General features: G+C 34.7%; 1 protein-coding gene and 1 long non-coding RNA gene across 9 annotated transcripts in view; one reads left to right on the forward strand and one right to left on the reverse strand.

Moving 5' to 3' along the window:
• Nucleotides 1-5,572, reverse strand: part of LOC115243538 — an 11,785-nt gene extending 6,213 nt beyond the window's left edge. The window contains exons 1-2 of the long non-coding RNA XR_003885240.1: nucleotides 5,459-5,572; nucleotides 4,366-4,597 (exon numbers count right to left, since the gene is read on the reverse strand). This is a non-coding gene — a long non-coding RNA (uncharacterized LOC115243538). The remainder of the gene's footprint in view (nucleotides 1-4,365; nucleotides 4,598-5,458) is intronic.
• LOC115243534 (kinesin-like protein Klp10A) overlaps nucleotides 1-23,705 on the forward strand; it is a 34,532-nt gene extending 10,827 nt beyond the window's left edge. The window contains exons 1-13 of one of the 8 annotated variants that reach the window (XM_029820630.1): nucleotides 6,971-8,163; nucleotides 8,427-8,521; nucleotides 9,859-9,963; nucleotides 11,519-11,665; nucleotides 12,759-12,789; nucleotides 14,112-14,535; nucleotides 14,771-15,344; nucleotides 15,626-15,875; nucleotides 15,992-16,146; nucleotides 16,231-16,437; nucleotides 16,612-16,786; nucleotides 19,098-19,190; nucleotides 20,770-23,705. In XM_029820630.1, coding sequence (XP_029676490.1) covers nucleotides 7,119-8,163; nucleotides 8,427-8,521; nucleotides 9,859-9,963; nucleotides 11,519-11,665; nucleotides 12,759-12,789; nucleotides 14,112-14,535; nucleotides 14,771-15,344; nucleotides 15,626-15,875; nucleotides 15,992-16,146; nucleotides 16,231-16,437; nucleotides 16,612-16,786; nucleotides 19,098-19,190; nucleotides 20,770-20,927 — 3,459 coding nt within the window. In that variant the 5' untranslated portion in view covers nucleotides 6,971-7,118 and the 3' untranslated portion in view covers nucleotides 20,928-23,705. The other 7 variants (XM_029820631.1, XM_029820627.1, XM_029820628.1 and 4 more) reach the window with 7 other exon arrangements.
• Nucleotides 23,706-23,747: the final 42 nt, after the last annotated feature.

Below are 23,747 nucleotides of genomic sequence, written 5' to 3' on the forward strand. Positions count from 1 at the left end.
AATATTGTATTTTAAATTATTATTTATATTTTCTAAGGATATAATTTTTTTCGCTAGATTTTTGGATAAAATAATCTGATTACCTTTCTACTTAACTTATATATATATAGTTCATCCTTTTTTGAATTAAATTTATATCAATGTTTCAGGAAAATGCAAGCTAATACATTCTCGGTAACCGTTGGTCTTGCATGAGATGCATCTCGTTGATTCTTGCTGCAGAGCTTTTTTTTTGCAACTGCTCGATTCATCGATCGGTTACGCGGTTAATAAGATGATGACTCGTGGTCGATTCGAAGCATACATCTTGTGATGCGTACGTAGGTAGATAACTTATTGACGCAATTCTGCATTTGAGATGCGATGCAACAAGTGGCTGACACGCATTCTGCGCGTAATCTGTACGTTTCAACGATCGCCCGCACAAACGATCTCGACGATATCCGATCGACAGATGGATACACGGAGTAAAAAAATCGATGACTAATTTCGTTGACGTACTTTGGTTTACATATCGAGCGATAAGTTCGTATCTCTGCGTTCTGTCGCGTTATCGAAGGGATAAGTCTGCCTGTTAATATTCGAAGTTCGCGTACTAAAATAAAATTGATATTATTATATCTAATATTTTTTTAGATATATATTAATCTTGATGCAGAAAGACTATGCAGCTTTCTATTTTTAACAATTCAGTTTCGATAATTATTTTTATCGCATTAATTCACATGAATACAACAAAGCTTGATCAACTTCAAATTTTATTTGTATAAATATTTTTATTTTATTGAGAATTTTACAAAATGCTCTTATATTTTATGGTTATACATCTTATATAATTTGACATCCGTGTTGAATCGAATTACCTCCCGATATTGAATCATCCGTTAAATCGGATTTGTCATACTGGAAGTTTACGATATCGAATCACGTAAGTTTATAACTAGAGGAATCCATCAAATATTAAATTGAGAATTTATGTATATCGGTCTCCTCTCATTATAACGAAATGTCTTTATATTAGATCATATATTAGATCAAGATTACTATTTATACTTCAACAAATACATATTTCTTAATTAACAGAGAACGATAAAAGAAATTGATTAATTATACAAAACGGAAAGAAAATTGTCATAAAAATCTAATTTGTTTATTCTTCGCTCAAATAATATCATTTATGAAAATATTCTCGTAAAATCGAAAACACGATCTAATACTTTCCTATATTTAATGCATTGCAAGAACGCGTTTGTCACTCTATTTGAGGTACAAGATTCATCTCACGTGCTTGTTTACCGTGTACGCGTAATCGGCGATAAAAAAGAAAAAAATACAGAGAAAGACTCGTATATAGTCCTTGTCCGAAAGCGCACCGTCGTCAAGAGCTGTACGCACGTGGGCGCTGCAACCTTATAAGGACGCCCATAAGGAGCCTCTCTCGGCTCACCAAACCTCCTCACCTTGCCTTATCTTATCTTACGTCATTTGCCGTTTGTGTCGAATGCTCTAGCGTCTTGCATCCTCACGAAATCTATTCGCTTTTTGCGTGCAGCCAAATTCCACTTTCTCTCGTTACTATAGCATTGCTAAAATTGTTCCTACACACGCACATGCTCTTAGTAAAAAAAAAAAGATATTTATCGCATTGGTCAAACATAGAGATACATTCGAAACTAAGATAATAATTTATGCACTTTTAACGCCTTCTTAAGTATTTTTAAAGTTTACTATTTAAAAATTAATGTACAAATGTGGGTGCGATATTGGTCTCTTGTATTATTAGGTTTATCGAGAGATCCGTACTTTAACAACCTCGAAACTTCAACAGAATTCATATAGGTACCTATATAAAGAAATCGTCTCGCTTCGCTTCGTGCTTAATTCCTTCTTACACGCCTACACATATTTCGACTTCTTAGAGCACCTTTAAAGAAGTGATTGACGAAAAAAATTTGCGTTGCGCATACGTATCCCTCAAATGCCGCCCACGGTGTCGCGAACGAAACTGGAACGAGTGCGCGATAGAAAGTAAATGGGAGGCGCCGCAACACAATGGTTTCGCGGATATCTATGTGAAATTAGCTCCCCAAATAATTAAATATCTATACATCATTTTGATTGCAGAATTGGAACGAGTGCGCGATAGAAAGTAAATGTGAGGCGCCGCACAACACAATGGTTTCGCGGCTATCTATGTGAAATTAGCTCCCCAAATAATTAAATATCTATACATCATTTTGATTGCAGAATGGGCAAAGTGAACGAACAGAGTGAGTAGAGTGAAACAAGTAAACAACATTGTTCGAAAGCGTGATAATTACTGCACAGTTATGCGAAGTACCGTTTGTCGTAGATAAAATACTAATTGCTACATAGGGGTATTATCTATAATTAACCGTTTACTTTTTGAATAATACTTGTTTTACTGTTATTTCGTCATATATATAACACAAACAATTTTGGTACCAAGTGCCTTGATGATGAACGAGTGCGCGATAGAAAGTAAATGTGAGGCGCCGCACAACACAATGGTTTCGCGGCTATCTATGTGAAATTAGCTCCCCAAATAATTAAATATCTATACATCATTTTGATTGCAGGAATGGGCAAAGTGAACGAACAGAGTAGAGTGAAACAAGTAAACAACATTGTTCGAAAGCGTGATAATTACTGCACAGTTATGCGAAGTACCGTTTGTCGTAGATAAAATACTAATTACTACATAGGGGTATTATCTATAATTAACCGTTTACTTTTTGAATAATACTTGTTTTACTGTTATTTCGTCATATATATAACACAAACAATTTTGGTACCAAGTGCCTTGATGATGAGAATAATGCTTGAACTATTTTCGAATTTTATAAATTTTAACAAATTTCAAAGTATTCAGCAAATCACAAAGCATTAAAATCAAAACATATAAATCTAACGTATATAGTAATGGCGCGAAAGCGCTCACGTGTTGTCTTCATGTGCGAATATCGCGCGCTTGGATTATTTTTAACATTTGTATACGAAAGAAGATGACATAATACGCATATACTTTTATGGCCACCATACAGTTTGCAAAAGCGCGCCGGCATTTATTATATAGAGAGTATGTGGATGTAAAAGCATAACGAGTTTAATCAAGCATAATCAAGCATATCATATAGTGTTAAACATGGAGTGCAACATATATTATACGTTACGCGTCATCATACAAATCTTCATTCATTATAGTATGGTAAATTAAATCTGACATGAGAAATGTGGAATTTTTATGTGTCTAAAGAAACTTATTTTTTTTATATATTATATATATATTAATTCAAAAATATTTTACTCTGACTTTTTCTACATTTAATTTATGCGAAGCAAAATTGAGATGTAATAAAATGAGATTTGAGAGATAGAGAAAGATTAAGATTTGTTGATTTATTTGTCAGAATTTGCACTATTCCAATAGTTTCTACAAGTGCGAAGTTAATCCTGTTGGAGTAATCGTATCTATGTAATTTGCGAAAAATCCAATTTCTTTCCTTTCTCTTCTTTATCGGCGCCTTTGAATGCAACTGTGCGCAGGTCTGTACACAGTATATAATGTCTATATGCAGTACTTTGGGGCCGATATGTACCTAGTTCAACCTTGCTCGACGTAGCAACCAGCTGTTCAGTATTGGTGCCGTTGGTAACCTGGTTGAAGAGCTTTGTATTCGAGCTCGATTTCGCTTGGTCGGTAAACTCGAGTTCTCTTGCAAGTGGCGGTTCTTTGTGCCATTGTCAGAAACTAAAGAATATATTATATCAGGTGATTGCATAAGTTCGTGCCCGATTTAAATATAAACTTCAATAGATTATATTTTAGAGATAACACTTTTATTAATCAATTATATAGTCTCCATTCTTTTCTACAATGGTTTTCCAACGATCTAGAAGCTTGTCGATTCCATTTTTGAAGAAAGAACTTGGTTTTTCTTGAAAAAAGTTTGTAAGGTGGTTTTCGACAGCTTCCTCGGAATTGTTGCGTCGTAAGTTAGATAGTTGATTAGCATTAATCAGAATCGCTGATTCATTGTTATGACCATTACAAAAAAAATAAAGCTATCTCATTCTCTCTCTCTCTCTCTTTCTCTCTTTCTCTTTCTCTCTACATATTCGTAATAATTTGATAATTTCATATTTTTGACATAAATTTTTTAACCTTTTATTTTAAATAGTTTTAACATTAAGTAAAAATTAGAATTACAAAATTTATATATCTATCATTAGAGTAATGAAGATTTTAAGTTTATTATAATATTATAATTCTAAGTTTATTATTAATGTAAAATATTAGGGCTTTAAATATGGTGAGGAAAAAGATGCTTGTGACGATCATACCTGTCGAAGGAGCACGATGCGCGCATTTCCGCGATGTAACAGTCGTCTCTGCATATATACATAGGAAAGGCTCGACTTCCGAGTGCATCATAAATAAATATGGGTTGGTACCGTGTGGTCACGCACTGAGAGCCTCGAGTCACATATCACGAATACTAGATGAGCCTAGTGTTACATATCTCATAGAAGATCGATCGAGAGTCGTTCAAGATATATTTCTCTTTCAAAATTTCTGTTAAAATAATTATATTATACATTGAAATAACAATATATGATTCGAAATTATTTGTGAATATTTCTGGAAAAAACTTTAAGAAGCCAAATTAATAAAGAATCAATAAAAAATTAATGCAAAAATTGATATTTTTTACAAATACTTATATTAATTTTTAATCGAAAGTATGTACTTTTTTACGAAACGTTTCTATTATTGATATATCCATGATTAGACACCAGGAAAATTCTGCTAAAGAAGAATCGATTCCAATTTTATCAAAAAATCTGTTTATAGAGAATTGTGTATATATATATATTTCTGTGAATTTTTATTTCCTACTTATTATTGTAGCCGAGAAAGTTAGTCGCGAAAATTCGCACGGCACTGTCTAATCGTTAACGAGGTTCCGTTAATGCTCCTCATTATCGTTCGCGGTGTAATCGACGATTCGAATCGGTCGTGGCGTCAGTTCATCTTCAGCTATCGCGCGGCTTGTTCAATTCCGGTCGCGACTTTAGGCAATTTCTCATCCTGAAATAACCTCTGAATTATTTGTCGTATATCGTATACGGCCCGTTCTCTCTCTCTCGGGGATTACTGTATATCGATTATCCGAGTGACATTCGTGCCGCAAAAATCTACGCGCTGCCGATTGCGACATTAACCTTCAGCATACTAAATACGCATAGAAAACTCCAATTCAGTCAAGAAAAAACATAAATGCATTTGATAATTCTTTTATAAATTTATAATAATAATTTTTTTTTTTTGTTTATTATAAGTATGTGAATTGTACAGCAGGTATTTCTTTCTCGTTTCGTGATAATTAGATAAATTATTTTTTACATTTTATAATTACACATTTAATATACTTACTCGTTTGAACTAAAGCCGGGCGCGTACGCAGCGGTATTTTTTTCTGGCCGAATAATTCGCGTGCGTTTCACCGGGCGAAATCATCGGTATATCGTAACCGATAGCGCATAACGCACGGGCTCATCGAGGCGAGCCGAGAGATTGTTTATGAGGCCCTCTGAGGTGGGGGCCCTACAACGGGCGAAATTATTCGCCGGGCGTCATAATAAATGCGTTTATGAAACGCTGCTTGGTGAACGTTGTCAGTCGATCAGGTCGCGTCGCACGATACTGTCACCGCGAGCGGTATCGCCGCCGATTTTTCCGACAGCCACGTCGTCCAATTTGCAAACGCGCAAACTTCTGATGCGACGTTAATTATCCCGTCCTAGTTTCGCTCTATTAACCACCTCGTCGCGTTACACGCCTCGTAACAACTGCGGTCTGGTATTTTACGAGTTATATGCGCGATAAAATATGTAATCTAAATTTGGCGAAACGAAGAGAAATGCAGTTCAAGTGTTTTGTTGTACTGAAAAGATTAAAATGTGATAAAACTGTAATATAATAATTATCATATTAAAATTTTTATTTTTTCTCCTTAAATATTATTATCGTAAATATAATAGATTCTATAAAAGAGAAGATTGAGATGTATAATACGATTTATTTTAATTGTTTGTGAGCAAAAAATCAAAAGACTAAACATTCGAAAACGAATATTTTTTAAAATCACACTTAGGATTAATATTTTAATATTTGAATGTTACTTGCATATCTGTAAGCCCAAAATTTAAGCATATCCAGCGTTCTCCATGTAAGCGCGTTTATTCTTGGACCTGGAGAGAAGAACGTTTGCTAGGGCGAACAGTAAAAATGTTCCCGAAGGATAATCACCGATCGCGAAGCTTCGTCGAGCTTCGAAGACAGTGTAAAAAAAGCGACGTAAACGCGTCTTTGGATCCTAAAAGCCTTTCTACGCTTTTTTAAGATCGAAACAAAACATTCTCAAGAATTTGCTGCGGCGTCGTGCGCGAAGCGGGCAACGTCCAGATTAAACTTGCGCGTTCCTGAAGAAGTTCCCGGCGAATCGATCGCGCGAGTTGTCTACAGTCTGTCGCTGCCCTTCTATTCAATGATACTTCCAGTGATACTTTTTGTTGAAAATACGTGATAGCAAGAATATAGCACAATTCGAGCCAAATTGTCATCGATGATAAAATAGTGTGAATGTCGCTTCAATCTTTTCATTGACTTCAACAATGTAAATGGAGCGTGAACTGGTTATACAGAGACATCACAGATGGATATAACAATATAATCTGCGAGAATTATGAGAATGCAAGAGTTACATCGGAATTAATACCTCGATATTTAAGAAATCGTGGGTGATAAGATAATTTCGTATCATCTCAATTAATAACTGCAAAAAATTTAACAATTTTAAACTTAATTTTATTTAATTATATAGATAAATTATCAGATTGTATTAGAAATAAAATGTGTTAAAATTTATTGACTTTTTAGCAATTGCGTGAATGATAAAAAAGTGAAGTGTCATAATAACTAAACATAAAAATTCGCTGTATTAATAGTAATATAATTTGAGTATTTTACAAAATTCAATTTTTTTTTACTAACTTCAGTATCTTCTTTCTTACCAATTTACTGTAAATTCAATATGGATTGGTTATCTCTCTGCGTCTGTGGTACGAAGAGCAATTTAAACAATGAGAAGAAAGGCGAGAAAGGCAAAAAGAATAAAAGCAAAAAATCCAAGAAGCCATCCAAGCAGAACAAATCTCACAAAACGTCGTTGTCCTTTGTCGACGATTCCTTCCGCAAATTACAAGATGAGCAAGTTGAGAATGAAATTATTAAAAAAGAATGGACGAACGGAAAAGTTATTAATTGTTTCGACGATTGCGCGAAAAACCACGCCGACGCGAATAATTCAACCGATTTGACAAAAATTGACGATTTGTCGAATAATCGCTGGTCTTGTCAAATCAATGACGATCATGACAACTTTGAGGAGTTTTGTAAGAAATCTTCGGAAAAGAACGTGGACGAATTTGATCGGCAAACGCATGATTTTGATTATGACGACAATGCGGTATTGCATTCAAGATATGCATCGAACACAGTAGTGTTCGACGAAGATCATAAGCAGGTCAAGTGCATCTCGGACAAAAAAGAACATGATGAAGAGGCAGATTTGAACGAGTCCGTCTCGAGATCGGTGACATCTGGAGAACCCGAAGATTGGATATCGGAATTCGAGGAGAAACAGGGTATGCTCGTAGAACCGGGCTTTAATACAAAATTCAAGGAAAGAACATCGTCCAGAATCAATTTTTCTAGCGAAGAGCAAACGAAGTCGAAAACGAGAACTTCGTCAAAAGGAGAATCCAGGAACATTCTTCCACCGATCAAAGGGAAGTCCTGCACCGAATCGCGCATGGATAATGAAGAAATGCAAAGAAACTGCGGAGAGATAAATAAATTTGGTTTTAAGAGAAGCGCGGCTTTTTGCGAACAAAGCAATATTCGGCGAAAATTAAACTCATGCAGTTTCGAGGTTCAATCGTTCGAGAATGAGGAGCGAAATGGAAATACTAAGATTCGGGGTGACGGATCCATGATACCTAGACTTACATCCTCCATGCAGCAGGGGATGAATTTAATCAAGAGCGCAGGCGATAAAATGGAAATTTTGCAAAACGGTATATTGTTGAGAGTGAAGACAGTTATATATAAGATATTTAATAAAGAAAATTAAATAGAATGTTTGTTAGATAAAAAGTCTAATTTATTATGAGGCAGACTTATATATATTAATATGTTTTAAAGTAAACTTGATTAAATATTTTATACTTTAATTTAAAATAACCCATGTTCGCGCGCAAATACTCACCGGCTGAGAATAATCATTATGTCCCTATTATTGCTGCAATTGTTACATTATATATTGCAATTTTTGTTTCAGGTCGCGTTCACTCGGCAGTCGTCTCCGGTGTCAATTTAGAGCAGCGTACTGTAACTGTAGAATGGTTCGAGAGAGGAGAAACCAAAGGCAAAGAGGTAAGTGTGTGCGCTTACAAATTACTCCGTTTCATAAATACTTATAAAAGTTCAGAATCAGAGAAAGTTACAACATAAAAATTTAGTTCTTAATTTAAAAAAATAAAATTTGATTAAAATTTTTATATTAAAAAAGCAACTTGAAAAAAAAAATAGATATATATAAACAAAACTTTTAAAATAATCTATTATTAGTATTAATTGGAATAAATTTGAATTAATTAAGATAATGAATAATATACAAAATATTAATAAATCAATGATTTTCTTATCTCAATTTTTAACACTTATAAATTAAGTAGAATAATGTATCGGGAGCGTGTACTTCTATAAGGATAATCAAACTAAATTTTTTTAATTACGATTTTGTTCATTTTTTTCATGTTCTGGATTAACTAAAAATACATAGTCTTCCACAACATAGTCGCGTCTACGATTTATATCAAGCGACAATCGCGTTTATTCTAGTCGTTTATCAAAAAAATATCGCGGTACACGAACAATGTTTTCCCTTCACGCAATTTTGCCGCGTCGAACTGCAATATTTCAATTCCGCACATTCGTAGGTCACGGTTATTTGGTTATTTTCAATTCCATGCTTATGCAATGCCACGGGACTAACATGCAGCTCGTTTAATGGGAACGGGAATCTATTTCCGACAGGCTTGAAAGTCAGACTTGTACCGTCAGTCAAGCCGGTTCGGTCGAGTGTGACTTTTGCAAAAAAAATCGTAACACGATACTTGCACCGCGATAAGACTTGTGAAAATGTGAATTCCCTTTGCGAATAAAGTATTATATATTTCTCTTTAATGTGACATGTCGCGCTAAGATAGCGCAAATTTCTCCATTACACATTTATTTAACATTTTATAGCTAAGTGTGTTGGATATTGAGATAATTCAAGAGAATATCTATTAACTATTTATCCCATATATTAGCATAGGAGGTTTTTCGGAGATTCTATTAATTTGTTTATAATTTTGTGATACTTTGCAAAATTAATTGTGTCGCGAAATATACGTTAGTTTACGGATCATGCTTCATCAAAGTCTTATTCCACGCCGAAAGGTAATTAGTATAATTTGCTTGAGAACGAATCTAGTAACTGTGGAACTCTAAATGTGTATCACTCTCATTCAAATAATTTTCGTTCTACTTTTACATTTCATATACTCTGTATTAATTTCAAGGGAAACTAAATGATATACTATATATGTACGATGGACAATTCTCATAATGTTGTACATATATGCTTTGAGATCGACTTTAATCGTGCATTAAATAATTAAAAGATTTGACGAACCAAAAATATTTGGATTTCGGTATTTTTTCAGGTGGAAATCGATGCGATTCTCGCCTTGAATCGCGATTTGAACCAAAAGATGGGACCACCGCCACAGGTGATGAACAATCACATGTTGGCGTCCTCGAAAGCAAGGGTACGTATAAATTAAATTAACTATTTGTTAAAATATGTTTGCATCAAATAGTTCTGAACTATTTCCAGTAAAATATTTATAGAAATAATTGTCAATCGGATTCTGGTGAAAAAAACAGTCATTTTCTCACATTTTATCAATTCTAATTGTAACTTTTTAAAAGTGTAATTAGAATTTCTATAAAAAATATCAAAAGATATTAAAGATAGGATATCGTGGAAATCAAGTTCTTGATTTTAATTGATAAGTAAAGTTTAGAATCGTAAATATTTATTGATCTGATATAAATCGATAGAATAGCGTGGCTATTAGATGGGCGAATTCGCAAAATTTTCGCGATTTGTTGATTCGTGAGTGACGTGCCTCTCTGCGAGGAATTAAAATTCGGCGTGGGGTTTTAAATGTTCGCGTAAATTCTCGGTCGATCATCGACTGGGCCCGGCGAATTCTGTTTACCGGTTGCCCGGACTACGTGGCATAACCTCGCTCCTAATATGGAAAGAATAATCCGATCTCGCGTCTCGTGGCGTTTACACCGCGGGAGACATGTTCCAGTACCTGTACGTCTTTCAGGTAGGCGTGCTCGTCATTCGTAAGTTGATTTTTCACAGGTCTCTAAGTTTGACACATCTTATCTCGTCATATTTTTGGCTTTTCCATCACGTGGAGCATTTAAATAAACAATTATGATTGTTATTAGAGCGAGTTTATTAATTTTATTTTTTTTTCTTTGTAAATTATTGGAAAAAAGGCTTTCTAAATTAAATCTTGATTTTATTCTTAAAGGTTACAGAAATCGAGAGAGATTGTATAGTTTTAACTTTTGTTTATTAATGATGCTTGCGCCTTCCAACATATGACAGTCACGGTGTTATAGATATATACATTATATAAGATGTCCCCGAAAAATTTATTTTTTTTTTTCCGAAGCAGAAGTTTTGAATTATATATGTATATAGATCGAGAATTAAAAAGTGTGCTTTTAAAATTTATAAAAAATTAGTTTCTTAGGGACAACACGGAAGATTATACACATTTATGTGTGGAAGAACAAATTTATAAACTTTGAATTATACTTAGAAAAAGCGATATTCTCCTTGTTTAAAATTTTTATCTATTTAAAAAAAGGAGAGGAGAAAGATAAGATTTGAAAAGAATCGATCGCAGGATCCGAGAAATCCATGCGGATCCAAAAATTTATAATTTTAAAAAACATGTATACAGCAAGAAATTCTCGTAGATACATCGACCGATAAAAAGTTAAAGTTTCGCGTGATTCCCATTACTAACATGGTAACATCTTTTTTTTCCTCCATGGACGCTGCTCATTATCACGGACCTCGGTATCGACGATGGACCACGGACTGTCTACCGATAACAAACCGATCTCGAATATGATATTCACGTCATCTCGGCCGTTCGTCATCCGCTCCACAAAAAAAATGCCTTTCTTGACAACTCTCTTTCTTATCGATCCCCTCGGCTCTCGTCGATCACGGGTTTAATCGTCCGATTGATTTAAATAAAACTGATTGTGACCGCGACCAACGGTAAGGAGCCGGACTCCTCGGCTGAAGAGGACGAGGGGGTCGACGAGTCGGAGAACCAAGAGGAGGGCTCCCTCGGACGCCATGGCGGTCACACCGCAAGAAACGGCCTCGCCTCCGCAACGCTTCCTGTACGAGTCACATCTCGTCTCTCGGTAACGCGCACCTCTTCCCCCATCACCGCAACAACAATAACAACAACAATTGCAGTACACAATCTTCTCACAGCAGCAACATTCCTCTACACTCGCGGTTCGGTCGCCGAACTGATCTTAGCATTTTCGAGAACGCTCTTACGACATATCTTATCGCGATTTTTATCACATTTGAATCAAAAAATAGTGCACGAAAAATTATGATGTAGTTATAGAAGTATTTTATAATGTAATTCAATATTTGAAAAAGTTATTTAACTCTGCAAAGAGAAGGCTACTACCTTACTGTTCATTGAAACTACCATAAAGCATTATTGTGAAAAAATATCTGTCTCATTCAAAAATATTCAAAGTCTTTTTGTTTAACTGCTTGCAAGAAGGCAAACCTATTCATTGTGAGATTTAAAACTACTTAAAATCATATTCTAAAAAATAGTCGAAATTGCTAGCTACTTCTAATCCAAATTTTAAAAAGACTGGCGAAAATTATACTATACAGAAGATGCTAAAGAAACGTTCGCAGCCTCGCATCTTTTCTCTATCACGAGCCTAACATTGGCTTTCCTGAAATACCCCTGTCACTAGAGCACCATTCGCTAACATTTCTTTTCACCCCTTCCGCACTCGCCGATAAAGTTATGACAAACGGATATCCTAACGAATATCTAGCTAATAGCTGGCGAAAATTTGCTGCACGACATTATTTTATTTTTATTTGTGCGGGAACGCGCAATTTTATGGAACAAGAAATGATGAATTGCTCAGCGATTACCGAGAGTGGGTTAATAACCGTGTTGTTCTGGCGATCGATATGTAAAAAGAACGCACGGACGTGATTAACGGGCGATCGATGAACTGCATCTTATCTCGCGTCTTGAACGTCTGACGGAATATGTCAAATCGTATAAGCGCAGGTGCCAGAAGAAAGGATGTATTATACACTCGGCTTCTCGAAAGAAGCACCGTTTTATTTTTTTCATTTACAGCACTTTCTAGATATAAGCTATTAGATCCCTCTTCTTCGTTGCACGAAGAAATACTGCTATCCTCTTTAATGAAGTGATTAAACGTAGTCTGTTTTCTTTATTTTCAGCACTCCACCAGACCGTCTATTCCAGTGAAAGGTACGTAGCCAAATGACGCTGATTATTTTTTTCGTATCTTTGTCACACTCGGTTAAATAAACGACATAGTTATGGATAAAATTATTATATGTAATGACATTTCTATTTTTTGCGTCCCAATAAATTTATGCGCGATATAATATAAACGGGCGATATCTGTATTCTCTTTCGCAGTTTAAAAAAATTTCTATCGCGGAATAAATTTCTGTATCATTTTAATTGCAGCGTAATAAAACGCTAATCAAATCACTGAATCGCAAAGTGGATAGAGTTAATGTGAAACCAGGCTAATCATATATAAGCTTACTATACTTTACGCTGTTCCATCAATATTTTTTCAACATTCGCAAGTGTGCCTCTTGTTTAGGTAGACAGCATAATTTCCATGATCTTCTGATTTACGCCGATAAGCGCGGATGACTGTGAAACTTTCGCGTTCAATAAATCAATTTTGTGGCCGGACGTTGCGCCACGGGGGCGAACGTCTGTGTGCCGTCGTCGTTTCACCTAGATAAGTCAAGTAGCGACACGAGCCAGGTTACACGTGTATATATGGTCGAATCGTGACTATCGATGTTTTCGTGCGCCGTATGCAAGGCAGGCGGCACAAGGGCAAGGACCCCGACGGGACGTACAGTACGCTCGCGAGCTGAGGGGATTGCACCTCTCGTTGCTGACTCTCTCGGACACTGTTCGATCTACCCTTCTCGCCGATAGTGCGCACCTCCCGGTGAAACGTCATTTCGCGACCGGAACCGATCAGTTCTTAAAAAATTCACGAGACTTCACACGATCGCGTGTGCGCTGTGACTCGCCATGAGATTCGATCCGCTCGCTTATTGCTTTCGGAGGAAAAATAAAATCCGCGACACCGAAAATACAGACATTGCTGGCGATAACCGAATCTTGACGCTTCGAATCGAAGACCATGGTACCGGTAATATATTTGATAAAATGTATTGGAAATCGTCTGATATTTTTAAGATTTTTTGATCGAGTAAAATATTTTTAATTATTTTGTGATTTTTTACATTAAGATAAGTGACAAGTGAATTTAAAAAATAAATGTAGATTTTGCGCGACTTAACGAAAAGCAGACAAAGCGCGACTGCGTGTTTAAATTTTTTGTCACAATATCAAAATCGTCCGTTTCTGTTAATTGAACAATTTTTAGATTCGAGGCGTCAGTAAAAGGAAAATAAAGGAATAGATCTCGTGGGATTAAAAATAATTTGTTTTTGTTAAGTTTTAATCTTTTGACAAGATCAAAGATAAGGATAATAATGCGCTGGCGATATTAATTTTTTGCACCGATGTTTTAGCGAGTTCGAACAAACAAATAACGCGACAGACGGGGCGTCCGACAAACATAATGTCGTCGACAACATCGGTGAACGGTCACGGAGACTCGGTTTCCGGACTCACGGGACGTCGGGAGCTTGAAAACATACCGCCAACACCGACGACAACAACGATCGCGCAATATAATCTAGCGACTCCGGCGCAAAATAAACAGCAGAAACAAGCGCAGCAGCAGCAGCAGCAGCAACAACAACAGCAGTTGCAACAGCAGCAGCAACAAACCCAAGTAGAAAATGGTCGTGGTAGGCGATCCAACGTCGTCAAGGAGGTCGAGAGACTGAAGAAAAACAGAGAGGAAAGGAGACAACGGCAAGCAGAATTAAAAGAAGCGATGATGAATTTGGATCCGGGCAATCCATATTGGGAGTTTCTTGCCATGATAAGGTTAGTGTGTTAACTCATTAACTAATTTTTGCATTTGAAATGTAATAACTCTCTTTTTAAAATAAGGAATTTATTAATGTTATGCATTAATTAGACGTATTTTGATATAAATATTGTATTAATTTCTGTAGAATGTCACCGTGTATATTTGGAAGAATCTTTCATGTGTATGATTGATAGCAAGTATTATATATTAATCGAGTCGCTTGTATTGATTTTATATTTACTTTTGTAGAGAATATCAAAACAGCATAGAATTCAAGCCATTGCGGGATAGCGACACCGTGGAGGATCATCAGATCACTGTGTGCGTGCGGAAACGTCCGCTTAATAAGAAGGAACACACGCGCAAGGAGATCGACGTGATCAGCGTGCCCAGCAAGGATCAGATGGTGGTGCACGAGCCCAAATCCAAGGTCGACCTCACCAAGTATCTCGAGAATCAGATCTTCAGATTCGATTACGCGTTCGACGAGACATGTAACAACGAGATAGTCTACAAATACACAGCCAAGCCGCTAGTGCAAACAATCTTCGAAGGCGGCATGGCCACGTGCTTCGCATACGGCCAGACCGGTAGTGGCAAGACTCATACTATGGGCGGCGATTTTAACGGCAAAACGCAAGATTGCAAGAAGGGCATCTATGCCATGGTTGCAAAAGACGTGTTCAAGTGTCTGAAATTGGCAAAATATCGGCCCTTGAATTTGGTTATTTCCGCTAGCTTCTTTGAGATTTATTCCGGCAAGGTGTTTGATCTCTTAGCGGATAAAGAAAAGCTGAGAGTTCTGGAAGACGGCAAACAGCAGGTTTGTTTTATATTGAAATATGAAGTTTGTATTAGTTCGGATTGAAAGTAACCGCGTTATAAAAATTAAAGTTTATCTCAGTCATTTATACATATATTATCAATATTACATGATTTGTTTTCATATATATTTGCTATTATTAAGATTATTTATGTTAATTTACAATCATTAGCATATCCGGTTTATATATGATTCAGATTTAATGTGTGTGATTAATATCTTATTTATTTCACACTTTGTGTCTTAATGTTCGGAAATTTTTCTCATACCTATCAAAATAGGTGCAAATAGTGGGATTAACGGAAAAGGTCGTGGAGACTTGCGACGAAGTATTAAAGTTAATACAACACGGAAATAGCGCCAGAACGAGCGGTCAGACGAGCGCTAATTCCAATTCTTCGAGATCGCACGCGGTATTCCAAATAATAGCGCGTATGCCGGGTACACACAAGGTGCACGGAAAGTTTTCGCTTATCGATCTTGCTGGTAATGAAAGGGGTGCTGACACGTCGTCCGCTAATAGGCAAACTCGTGAGTGTAAATGTTCAATTATAAACAACGACCAAAATGGATCTGTTGGTTATAATTAATGATCTAAGCTTGCTTCAATTTTCTAAAGTAATTAATGCTGTTATTGAAATTTTTAGGAATGGAAGGTGCTGAGATCAATAAATCTTTATTAGCCTTAAAAGAATGCATACGCGCGTTAAGCCGTAAGGGTACGCATTTGCCTTTTAGAGCAAGCAAACTGACTCAAGTGTTGAGGGACAGTTTCATCGGTGAAAAATCAAAAACGTGCATGGTAATAATTATTTGATAATTATATTATCGCGAAATATGGTTGGAGATAAGGAAACAGTTTCGAACAAGCATTATACGTTTATAGATAGCGATGATTAGTCCTGGGATGAGTTCCTGCGAGCATTCGCTAAATACATTGAGATATGCTGATCGAGTGAAGGAATTGGCGGCGAACGATCCTACAGAAATAAAAGCCTCGCCGACAGATGACGATCGGGGCATGAAGATCGAGGAACAGGCAAACAACAGCGTTTTATCGGATAGCGATCTAGCGCAGCTTCGATCTCTCAACGTAAGTGATCATATTTGCAAAAAATCTTGAAAACATGTATTAAAATCATACAACATTGTTTAAATATTATTTATTACATAATTAAGGAAATTGCACTCACACACACATACATAAAAACAGACAATAAAAATGAAATAATTTTTAATTTTGCATGAATAATCTTTGTGTTCATAGGAAGGTGAACTATCGCAAGATCTGTACACTTTTCACGAGGCAGTATCTGCTCTGCAGATGCTCGAAGAAGAAGTGTTAGATACGCACAAGCTGGTCATGGATAATACAACTAAATTCCTTAACGACGCGCACAGTGTGTTCAGCGCGACTCACGAAGTGGATTATGACCAAGAAGGTAAGATAAATTTGTTTGCATTTGCACGTTTACGTTTTTTTATTGGCTTCTCATTACCACTTTTGTTTCTTGTACTGCGTTGTACTGAACAATGCACTCTCGTTAAGAAGAATGAAATATTTTCGATGTATTCTGCCGTTTCACATTTATTTGCGGAAGCACATTATCTTTTTTTTTTTTAATATATCAAGAAAATCAATTTTTGGGAATAAGATATTAATATCGGTATATGTTGAATGAGGTCGTTTAGCGTCAGGTTACTTACGAAAATTTACGTGGTAAAAATTCACAGGCAATGCCTGGCGATAAATACTCTTAAATGACGTTTTAATGATCGTGTCGTTTACATATTCTAAAATTATCCCGCCAATAACTAGTAGTAGAGATTTAAACAAAAGTACGAAACGCTGTGCTTGCCGGTATCATAGAGCATCGCATTTTATGACAGATACGCGCAGTAAGACTAAGGCAAATTCGACCGTCATGTTAAACCGCCATCGGAGAGATAGCAGTTCAATAAACACGATAACGATAAACGATGACACGGACAACGTATCGGACATTGACATGCAGACAGTTTTAAACGCAGAAAGAGATGTAGCCGCAAAGAGTCCTGCGAAGTCTCCCTGGAAGGATGAGATGGATTTCAATTCAAACGAGGAGGACTTGAATGTTCTTCTTTGCACGCCTGTCAAACCCATTATCACGAAGAGAAGCGTGACGACCGGTCGAATTGCCAGAAAGAACGCAACCAATAAAAACATAATGGAGCGTTCAATTGAAAGATCTAATCAAGATCAACGGGTCAAATTCTCCACCGTTGGCAAAACTAAAAAATATCATTGGTCCGGTACATCCCGTAGCAAAAGAGGTCTGTTTCATAAAGATAAATACAGTGATATGCTTTATTCATCTTGCGATAATGAACCGAATAAATTGAACGATCAGCTGACAAATTACAATTACTACAACGAGGATTTTAAGAAAAAGAAACCCACAAGCAAGGGAGATATTTTCTATCCGAACGAATTCGATTCGCAAACTGACGGCGATTCATGGAAAAACGAATGGATCGATGACAGTATCGATTATCAACCTTATATGGACATTTGCACGGATGAATTTACGGAGTTTGATCATTTTAAAGACTATGATATCGAGCAGAATAACGGCGCGTTACCGATAGCATCTAACGTTAATATAAATTTAAGACGAATACCGGATGTAGACAATAAGAAAATGTGTAATATTAATTTGCGTACAAACGAACGAGGCAATGCAACCATTTTATATTCTCAACTTAATTATAATATCAGTAATATTAACAAAGAAGAATGCAATAATCCTTGCAGTGCCAAGAAGTCGATTGATTCTTCGACAAATATCGAATTAAATACCAGAAAAATGATTAATGGTACCAAGAAGAAATTTGCTGTTCGGTCATATTGCTATAAAACGTGGTGTCTTTTAATATCTATTTTGAAAAATGCTATTTTATTTTTATGGCTTCCAGTGGTGTACATTATCTTTTTCATCTACATACAAAAGAGAGAAGACAGAGAAAAACAGTTTAACATATAATTATCTTTGCATAAAACAGTTGTACGAGAGTCACCTCTAAGTTTGAACGCGCATTAAATAATGATTTAAATTTTATGTATTATTATTATTTTTATGTTATAATTTATATTTTATGATAGGATAAAATGACACACATATTAAAATCATATTTTATTTCAGTCTTTCTTTTTAAAATGTATTATCAGTGTGAAAAATTCTTGTGCCTGAAAAATTTGCTATGACATATAATCTTAATTTCAACGAGAAGACATTTCTTTGAGTTTAAGCACTTGTGTTGTTTGAGCTTGACTGTATGCACGTTTGAAATTGTTAATAATTCTTGAGTATTAATTCTGTGTGTGTGTGTGTGATGTTATATTAAATATATATTGATTTTGCAATCGTATTTCTTCCGCAAAACATAGCACTTGTGTGGCTTATCATGTACCATTTTTATTAGCAATATTTTAAATAAATGACCGTTAATAAATGCGCGCTACAATATATAATGTTATTTGCATAAACCTATCATAGGTATCTTTAAACTACGTCACACCATTTTATCGATATTATTAGCATTTACATAAGAAAAAAGCGACTGACCACATATTATACATAGTTTCAACTACATTTATAATTATAGCATAGCGAATAAAATTTCTCTTGTGTCTATACACTTGCATATTTTAGAAATCACATTGCATTGTATACCTATAAGAGAAATTTGATGTAATACCAGAAAACCTTGCAGATTTGAGGCGGAAAAGAACAAAGTTTGAGTCACCCTACCTGAGGAGTTTCTCGTTGCGTAGACGTCTTATAGAGAGAAAACTATTTTCCGACGGTACGACAAATTCGATTAACAATTCTATAAAATAGTTTTGGAAAAGCAGCTTATTTTAATGTGCACCATACATATATATATACTAATGATACGCGTCACATTATTTTCTCATCGATATCACATACACATATTTTAATCAAATATATACATATCCCAAAAATAATATTTCTTAATCATTTTTGATATTTGAAATTTTATACCAATGTAAAATTGATTTTGCCGCTGTAACGTCAGAAATAGATTTTCTTCTCATCTGTTTTAAAAGTTTTTATTTCCATCATACAAGCTATATTATATATATATTGTGAGATTTTTGATGAAGTATCAAAATTGTTCAATTTCTAAGAGAATTGAATCATTTGATCTTTTTTAACTGTGTCTATTGTTATAAACATAGTTGTTAAAACAGTGTGTGTGGAATTAATAGGATTGTTCTTTCAATATCTGGTTCAAACCGCGTGCAAAATATATTAATGTAAATTATATCATATAGATATATAGAAGCAGTAATATTTCCGTAACAATATTTTATAATATTGATATTATAACTTATATTATATTTTCCTTAGAATACGCGAACAGATATATCCTGGGAGGGTAAGCGCTCAAGATTTTTCTTTTCTTTTATTTCTGTTACATATTGTTGCATAATATTTTATTAAATATTATATATTGTCACAAAAGAAACTATATTAAAAATAAAATATTAAATAATTTTGTACATATGTAACATAAAATTATGTCTTTGAAAGCGTGAATACATCGTCTCATCGTGTATGTATGTAAACTGAATCCTCTCGTTAATAAATGTTATTTTTGTGGATTTGTTGGCTCGCGAGCTAATGATAGCGTCACGATAAATAGTTACATGTAACCATGTTGAGAACGCTATAAGAGAATTATTCAATCAAATCATGCTTAGCTTAAGCTTCAATTTTAGTGTAATATCTATATTTAATTATATTTATGTGTATATGTATAAATAATGCTAATAAGTAAATCTAAGCATCTTAAGACTGGCTCATGAGCAATTGAAAAATAATACATTAATATAAATGCGTTTCACACAAAACATTCCATTTAATTTACTTAGCTACGCTTTGACGTAAAAATAGCGGCTTTTATAACTTGAGAATGCGGTTGAAAATAATTTAGATTTAAGTTGCTTTAGGCATTATCATATATTTCAAACCACTAACAATTATCATTTAATTAATATTGTAATTCCTCTATTTTTATAAATTTTATTACCATACATAAAATATTTTTACTGAGACATTATCGAGATATTAACTTAAATATTATATCTGATTAAAAAACAGAATATTTTACATTTTCAATTAAACGAACTAAAATGGTAATGAAATCCGATGTGATAAACTATGTGTTAACTACGTTTTACGAAATTACTGTAAAATTAAATACAATACTAAAATAAAACAGAGAGAATAGCTCTCCATTCTTCACTTGTAATACATCATCTTTATGTATCTTCGATATAATCCTTAATTATGCTAAGCCCGATGTGTCTAATCATGCTCTTGGGTGCTCTGACGGGTGTGCGTGTTATCTGTTGCAGCATATGTCCAAAAATGGGAGCAGTTGCTAATACAGCAACGTGACATCCTCAATGCCGCGCTCGATCAAGTCAGCCAATTTCGCGGGCAGCTCTTACAGGAGGAACAAATCAGTCAGAAGATGACCCGAACGCGCAATGTTTCAATGCGGTACAATTAAGAATGATACTCTAACGATTGCGAAACGAAAAAAGACACAAAAAGTAATTATCTCTCTCTCATCGATGAGAAAAACCCGCTTCTTATGTGTGTATTGATCTTTATTTACAAGCGCGCGAAAAGCAAGTATACATGACACTAGTGCGACACATGAATATAAAATGTAACAAAACTCCGTCTTGCCTTCGAAATTGCTATGAAAGGTACATCGACGAGAAAGCAAGGAGCTCGACTCGTATAAAACTCACCCTAGCGATCCTGTACTATATAACGATTCTTCTCGAATAATTCTTTGAGTGAACAAACGACAGTGGAGAGAATTCCGCAAGAAAGAGTATATAAATAAGGAAATGAAATTGAAGTTTGCATAATAAAATAATAAAAATAATTTTTTGAGAATCCGCAAAAAGAGAAATCAAATTTTTGTTTTTACGTATTGGCTTTGTCCGTCGCATCTCTGCGAGAATTGGCCGGGAATTTTCAGTCAGGATTTCATGTTTCTTTTAGTTTGAAAAGTTTAGTCGAAAATTTTAAGTGACCTTGTGGAATCGTTTGCAAAGGTACTTTAGACATACACGATCTTTTTATTTTTAGATATACAGTAAACAAAGTTTTACCAGTATGTAATCACATGTTTTTAAAACGAATTCTTAAGCGTTTTACACATTTTTGGGCCGCACTGAAACTATCGTAGAAATTTTAAGCCGTCGATACGTACTCGTGTACACGATTTGTCCGTCTTCGAAATGCAAAATACCATCGCGAATAATAATGCGTAAGATATGAAATCAGATCAACACACAGTTTTAGAATATAGAATGCTAGGTGTATTATTACGGGGGACCTAGTTTAATATTGGACGAGCAGGAAAAGCCTTAGTATGCCGATTTGTCGAAATATATATATTATATTTTATACACTCATCCACATACGCATATACACAACAAATACAAATGCATACATATACACGCGTAGTTATCGACGACATTCGTAAATCAAATAACAACTGATTTGGAAAAAGATATAACTCTTAGCTCATAAGAAACTGCACAGCGCGGCGCTCATCCAAGTTCGGATTTAAGTTTTTTAGTATTAATATCGTCGACGGCACATCAAACGGTCCTCTTTTTTTCTTACATTATTAAAAGTATGAGATTAAAATCTTCATTTGATTTGTCAACGCATACTCTTGTATTTTCTTCCTCATTCTACTGAATCGCACAGAGTGATTCTAACATGCGTGTAAAAGCTTTACTGCGGATACGTACAGCGGAATACCGTAATTTTTTATCATGATTACAGCTTTATTGAGGAAAAGTTTATAAATTTCACATTCTATCGATATACCGCTTTTTTTAACAGAAATGATCAAATTTTGCTTTGTAAGATATAAAGTCATAAATTTTTGCCCCTCCCTGCTACCCCGTGTTTTGATCTTTACATACTTTAAAATGCATCATGACAATTAATATGGTGGTACAATATAATAATATTATTATATTTCAAATGATTATATAAAGAAGAAGAAAATATATTTTGGCCAAAAATATATCTTTTTTAATAAATTATAAAAGCCAAATTAATATCCACAAAGTAAATGTTCAGCATTTACGAAGAAAAAATAGCAGTAAATTTTTGAAATATTTTACTAATTATATTTTTCAGTATGTGTTATAATTCAACGTACATATTTACTATGCCATTGTAATTGGATAGATGAAATGGCTAGTGTAATCGCGAATTGTTAAAGGTATTGTATCACCAAGATAATTGTAAAGAAATATATCTCGCTGCAGTCACACTAGACAATAGGAAATGAAAAGAAGTAATATAACGCGGATCACATATATATATACATTGTATAATTCTATCTTGAAAATTTCATTCTAAATGCCCATTTTCTTGTGTATACGTAAAATGCTCGTGGACTCGCGGTAAAACAATCATATACGCCCAATTTTGTAAACGTCTAGAACCATTCTGATTATAATTAGGAAAATGTTACTCGAGATATCTCTCGAAAACTTAAAGATAGAATAATAAAATAACAATAACACGGAGATAGAAATAACGGAGTAATTCTGTGTTGAAAAAAAAAGATACGATTTATATATAAAAATAAAATATTGCAGCGCGAAGAATGTTGTAAAGAAATAGTTTGAAATTACTGTTAAATTAACGAGATAGTTATATTTTCCGCCGACGGCATTCTCTTTAATTTTATCTAATCTTTATTGAGAGTATTATGTAATTTGAAGCTATGACTCTCTGTATTAGTATCATGCTTTATTGATTGAAAAGGTTCACGTTTTTCCTTACGTATCCAATGCTACGTTTCTCGAGGATTGCTAAAAATATATAGTCTTAATTAATAAACATTATCGATGCAGTTTACGACGACTGCTGTAACTCAGGCATATATCAGTAGTTCTATATTATCGAGATTCATATAAATTTTGTCATCTTTTTTCATATCATGAAAAAATCGCGTTTTATCCTCTCGTGCGAGCGCGTGAATAGTATTTTTTAAGAGTAGTGAGAGACGAATCTTAATATCCGAAAGATGTTAATATACTTCTTATTTTTTTAATAATCTAATAATTTACGCGGAAGGGAGGAGATGAGTAAATCAAACAAATGTATCCCTTCACTCTATCTTTCCACTGTATGTCGTACTTAATCGATTTCTGAACTATTCTAATTCGATGTGCACAGAAAAAGATTTTGGATACGTATGAGAGATTTCACGTTGTTGCTTTATGAATGAAATAAATCAAATTGAAAAATGGATATTATAATACGCTCCGCTCCTCATCCTGAT

This window comes from Formica exsecta, unplaced genomic scaffold (assembly GCF_003651465.1).
Source record: "Formica exsecta isolate Colony F162 unplaced genomic scaffold, ASM365146v1 scaffold72, whole genome shotgun sequence".
NCBI classification, from domain to species: Eukaryota; Metazoa; Arthropoda; class Insecta; order Hymenoptera; family Formicidae; genus Formica; species Formica exsecta.